Below are 6,155 nucleotides of genomic sequence, written 5' to 3' on the forward strand. Positions count from 1 at the left end.
TTGGTGTCCTCAGCAGTAGGACAGGCTACTGTGGAGCTCTGAGCCTTGATGACTCCACACTGGCATCCATGAGTTAACAATAACATTGCTGGGTGGCAGTCAAAGTCCCAAGGAAAACTAGAGTGCTCATGAGAAATCATTTTGAGTTAGAATCTATAATTTTTGAAAATGTTAGAATACTGATAACAAGGTAAAAATCCATTTAGCTAGAGAAAATTAAGAAGTAAGAAGGTAAAAGAAGGAACAGTTACATATTGGATCAGACTTGGGGACAACTTAGGGTTTGGAAAGATATTTTCAAAGGCATATGTCCTGAGGGTTATTCTGACTTCAGATCTAGAGTGTGACCTCTTACTAGGATCTAATCCCAGACTTAATTAAAATTTTAATTTTAAACTCATGTATTCAGTAGATTGGGGGCATTTTTAGAATTTGAATTAAATATCCCAGTGCAGAAATCGGTACACAGTAGAATGCTGTCTGGTTTGTCGTTTTTTTCAGTGCAGCAGTTTCAGACTTAGAAATGGCACAGACATAACTCTTTTGTGTGTTAACGTTTTCTTTATAGATAAGTTGTCTTTTATTTACTGAAAAGGTGGAACAACAGAGAGCCAAGTCCCCATCCACTGGTCCACTCCCCAGATGTCCACAGTGACCAGGCCTGCGTCAGCCTGAATCCAGGATCCCAGATCTCCCATGTGGGCGACAGGGACCCAGGCATTTGCAGCAGCATCTGCTGCCTTCCAAGATAGATTAGCTGACAGCTATATTGGAAGCCTTGTACCAATACTCCAGTATGGAATGTGGGTATTACAAGTGCCAGTTTAGCCTGCTGTGCTATAGTGGCCATCCCAAGACTAGTATTATCTGGAAATATAAGTAGTAGAAAAATGCTTAAATATCTAACAGGAACGCCTATGAAATAATTTTAGCATTGTATTGCCAAATTAACCCTTACTGGAATATAGAGACAACGTATACTTTAAAGTTCAAACTGGAGACCAGTTCATGAATACAAACCATTGCAAACAATGTCTTTTGCTTTGTTGTCTTGCATGTCTTTTGAAGACAGAGCAAATGGATAAAACTTATGAATACCAAACTACATAAAGAAATAAAATATGATCATAGGGTTATAGTTTTGGACCTCCTGTCCAAAAGCCTCTAAGATAAAGGAACTCCCCATAATTGAACTTATTTGTAATCAGAAATACCTGTTTCCAAATTCCCATTTTAAACTAAGGACAGAATTAGCTGTTTAATAGTATTTTTTAAAACAAATTATAAAATGAAAATGTCTCACAACTTTCTGTTTTGCCCTAAGTACATTTCTTCCTAGAACGAATTGGTGAACTTCTTTTCACATTCTCTGCAGTGAAAATTGCTCATTTTAAATTCTGTAGCATAATTGATAGTCTTAACTTCATTAACCATGATCCTTCATTTACAATGCCATCTCTGTGAAAATTTAGAATTTCAAATAACCATTCTTAAGATGGTGTGCACAAGTGCTGTTTGAATGGTCACTACTCTCCCCTTATTCTTAAGGCAGTGAAGCATAGCTCAGGTCTGTTGGAGTTTAAATACCCAAATGACTGAAAAAAAACCTTCCCAGTTTTGATCCTTCAGACTGTAGAGATTCTCCTGCTTTTTACATGAAAATTCTTATTTCTGTGTGTTGGTAACCTGGTGGGTAGGCAAGAACTCATGTTGAAGTTAGTATTAAGACCAAAATTGGACTGCTTTTCTTAATGGGGGAGCTCTAAGGCTACTCGCTCAGACCATTGAGGGGATAAGAGAGATGGCTCATTCCCATCCAGTTTTGTTTACAAACGGTGTTGCTCAAATTTAGGTGACTGGCTACTAGGGAAATAAATGAATATGGAATTGAGGATGGAACAAAGAATTCAAAGCTTTACAATAATGGACTGTATTTGAGAGTTCCAGAAAGGATTGGAGAGAATAACTGAGTATGTAAAAACATGGTAAGTTTCTGATTGTTCAGCTGAAGGCAAGTGACGGGCTCAATAAAATGACATAATTGATAGTGTTCGTCTGTGATCCTGATGTCTTAGCCTGCATCTCAGAAGTGAGCAGATTATCAGAAAGGATTTTCACTGCTGCTATCTTGTGTGTGTGCATGATGTGTAGTACACACGGCTCTCCTTACTGATCCTTCACAGGTGTATTATTTACTTTGCCTTCCAGGTGTCCGCAAATATGGTAAAGATTTTCAAGCTATTGCAGATGTAATTGGCAACAAGACTGTTGGCCAAGTGAAGAACTTCTTTGTAAACTACAGGCGTCGGTTTAACTTAGAGGAGGTATTGCAGGAGTGGGAAGCAGAACAAGGAACCCAGGCTTCTAATGGTGATGCTTCTGCTTTAGGGGAGGAGACAAAAAGTGCTTCTAATGTGCCATCAGGGAAGAGCACTGATGAAGAAGAGGAGGTGTGTTTGTGTATGGAATTTATGAGCTGAGGAATGACCATTCTGTGTGGTATTCTCTAAGGCTAATGTGTCAGAGGACTAGCTAAATGAGCATGAAAGGTTGACAATACACTTCGTGGTGCGTCTCGTGACTCTTAAGTCATAATGACACGCTAATTTCTGATCCTGGCAGAATGGAGAGTGTATTGTTCTTTCATCATAGTCTTACTTTTATTTCCAGTATTAAGCTGTTTACTAATAAAGATGCCTGTTTGGTAGCCTCATTGCTTTCTCAGTTGTTTTTTTTTCTTTTGTTTTTTGTTTTGTTTTGTTTAAAATAAAAGAAGCTTGTGCTTCCAATAAACACTGGTGTTATGTTTTTGTTTTGTTTTGATTTGTTTTTCCTGTGACAGCCCGAACTATATTGTGTGAAGTACATTAGGATTGACATCTCATACCTGTATTTTTGTTTCCTCACCTCTAGGCACAGACGCCACAGGCTCCTCGGACTCTGGGTCCATCACCTCCTGCCCCATCATCCACTCCAACACCAACAGCCCCCATTGCCACTCTGAACCAGCCTCCACCTCTTCTTCGTCCAACACTGCCTGCCGCCCCCGCTCTTCACCGGCAGCCTCCTCCACTCCAGCAGCAGGCCCGGTTCATCCAGCCGCGGCCAACTTTAAATCAGCCTCCACCACCTCTCATTCGCCCTGCTAATTCTATGCCGCCCCGTCTAAACCCAAGACCGGTGTTGTCCACAGTAGGTGGTCAGCAGCCACCATCACTTATTGGAATTCAGACAGATTCACAGTCCTCACTGCACTAAAGATTAATTGGACAAAGCTGCAGTCACTCTCCACCCCATCATTACACCAGTGCTCATCTGGCTGATGCAAGAGAGCTAACACTCTTCCTAGATCCCGAGGCTGCGGACTAGTTCTATGGCAGGTGCACTAGATGAAAAGGTTACTCGGCCGAAAGCCTTCCGTTAGCCTCCCTGCTGGGGTGTGTGTGTGTCCACCAATGTGAACACGCGTGAAAGGAGGAAAAAAGTATTCTGTAGACCACGGGGTTTTATTTTGTTTTTACTGTATTTATTGAGGTTTGTCACATTCTTGCCTCTTCATAGTCAAGGCTCTTAGGACAGGAACATTGACTTAGGAGTTATGAAAGTTTCTTAAGGATATTTGGCGCTTTTTTAATTTAATTTTTAAAAACATTTTCCTATGTTAGGAGAGCAAGAATAAATAGCCTGCATTTCAGATTTTGGCATTTGTTTTATGCATATTTAACTATAGCTACATATCCCTTTTTCTTTTTTTTTTTTTTCCAAAAAAATGCTTTTTTTCTTAAAGGAATTTAAATACATTCCTTTAAAAGAAAGCAATTTAATCAATTGCAAAGCAATTGTATGAAACCACAAAGAATGTACTGAATCCACTGACCCTTTAACGTGCAGTGTAGGGTCCGAGTGAAAAGTCCTTGTTTAAAGGTCATTGGCCCTTCATCTATCAGTGATAAGAGGATTGGAATAATGCTTTTACACACCAATGAGAACTCAATGTGTTGAAATAGAATGTCTTTAAGTTCCTTGAAAGAGTTACTTTGGAATTTTTTTAAATGTTTTCTAAATGATAATCTGCTTTTAACTAGTAGTTGCCTACATTTGAGGACATTAGAGTTATTATATTTTGTCAGTTATGTAGCAATGATGGTTATGGAAACATTTATTTACAGTACTTTTTTATGTTTTAGATTCTGAACTTAAAATTACCCTCATGCTTATTAAAATGATCTGCATTTAATATGAAGGGTGTTTTCTTGATAAATCTATTTTACTGTTTGGATACATTTCTGTATTCCTTGTAGCCAGCCTGTACTTTTGGGTTTGGTTTAGGGTTAACTCATCAACATTATTCCATAAAATAAATTTAAGAATCTGTTATCTGACATGTATCAGCATATTGACACACTTGTCCTGCTAATGCAAAATGCAAGGCCCCTTTTTATTAAGAAACAGGTGTTTCAAGACTTCTTAATTCAACACATGACCAACCATTAAATACCAACAAAAAGTATTTTGTAAGTGATATTTCAACAATGTGTTACTAATATTTTTTATATTTTATGATTGATGATTAATTTCGTATTAGAATCATGATTTATGCAGAGATCAGTTGGCTTGCCTTACTACTGGATAGAAGGCTGAATGTTTGCACATTCACATTCTCGTCAGAACTGCTTTGTGAACGAGTCATCATCTAAAACCCTAATTCAGTGTATCTGAGAGATCATACATTCCCAACTGTCGTGGAAACTGGTCACCATTGGCTCAATAGCTTTAAAGAGCTGTAGATTCAGTTCACTGATGAGCTGTAGTTTTCAAGATCTTCCTTCCAAATGGACCTCAAGTTCTGGCATAATCTAAAACATGACCAGGGTGGGTCCTGGGCCTTTCCGTTCTCATCTGATCATCCTAAATGGTTCCCACCCTGGATTAAAACCAGATGAAATATAAGGATTAAAATTAATAATATTCAAGAATTTATACTTATTTTTCCTTTAAAGGCCACAAGAGACATTGGCATATCTTAAAATATTTAAAGCATTTTTTTGAAGCACTTAGATTGTCTTGCATTGTGCAAACTATATCTTTACAGCTTTTAATGTCTTGTCTCTTGTCAGTAGACCTTCAGTACACAGTACGTGGAATGTCAGGTTGGTCAGCACCAGCATCTCGGACAGCTAATCAGGACGTTGTGATTCATTTAAAAATCTTTTCTATCCCAGACATGGGCCAAGGTGCTGCATCTGAAGGGTGTGCTGTCACTTGGTTTACGTATGTCAGAGCACACAGTAGAAAAACCTTAGCTTCATTAGGAATATGACACATGTATATAGTGAGATGTCTTTATTGTGTGCTTTACATATTTTGTAAATATTTTGCACGTCATTATTTTACTTTTTGTTTAAGCAGTGTTTGGCCTGAAAGATTGAAATGCTTGCTGCTTATCAAAGGATTAAAGATTTAACGATGTCTATGTCTTCTATTTTATATAATTTCATGTTGTGTGAGTAACTTAGGACCTCCTCGCTGTGAAAAATCTAGATATTTCATAAGAAAGCAAAAGCTAGAAATGTTTCAATGATCACTTTGATCGGTTTCAGGGTTAGTTTCTAAGAAATCTGCACTGGCCTTATTATATAACAAATCCCTGATAATGCATCTGGTAAAATTATATTTTTATTCCAGTATAATATGGATGAGGTAAAGGTAAGTTACTGATCAAAACTTGTCCTTAATCAGTTTACATCAAAGGAGTGAAGTAGAATATAAAATAAAGGAAGGAATATAAAATTTGTCCTAACATAGACCTGCATTCTTTTTTCGGAACAGATAAAGAACAATCTAAAAACTGAGTAGTTGTTATTAACAAGAAAAAAAAAAGCATTAAGAATGTTGCAAACACTTTGTTTAAAATGCAAAATGATTAAATAAGCTGTGTTAATTTAATGTTCATTCCTGTTATCAAAAGAATATTATCCATAAGTATTCATAGCTAGCTAGTTAATATGGGTGTCAAAGTCTCAAAAAGAATAATCTTGGAATTCCTCAAATGGTCAGGCTAGGCAAGCTAAAACCAGGAGCCAGGATCTCCCATCGGAGCTCACATGGATGAGAGGAACTGTCTGCCTTCCCCGGCACATTAGCAGGGAACCAGC

At 37.7% G+C, this 6,155-nt stretch overlaps 1 protein-coding gene across 8 annotated transcripts in view; it reads left to right on the top strand.

Annotated features, from left to right (window-relative positions):
- The window catches only part of RCOR3 (REST corepressor 3), a 59,159-nt gene extending 53,692 nt beyond the window's left edge, over positions 1 to 5,467 (top strand). For 5 of the 8 annotated variants that reach the window (XM_040985620.1, XM_040985621.1, XM_040985619.1 and 2 more), the window contains 2 exons: positions 2,209 to 2,450; positions 2,914 to 5,467. In XM_040985620.1, the coding sequence (XP_040841554.1) occupies positions 2,209 to 2,450; positions 2,914 to 3,258 (587 nt within the window). In that variant the 3' untranslated portion in view covers positions 3,259 to 5,467. The remainder of the gene's footprint in view (positions 1 to 2,208; positions 2,451 to 2,913) is intronic. The other 3 variants (XM_040985623.1, XM_040985624.1, XM_040985625.1) reach the window with 1 other exon arrangement.
- Positions 5,468 to 6,155: the final 688 nt, after the last annotated feature.

Source organism: Ochotona curzoniae, unplaced genomic scaffold, assembly GCF_017591425.1.
Source record: "Ochotona curzoniae isolate NIBS_2020 unplaced genomic scaffold, NIBS_Ocur_1.0 contig_430, whole genome shotgun sequence".
In the NCBI taxonomy this organism is placed as follows: Eukaryota; Metazoa; Chordata; class Mammalia; order Lagomorpha; family Ochotonidae; genus Ochotona; species Ochotona curzoniae.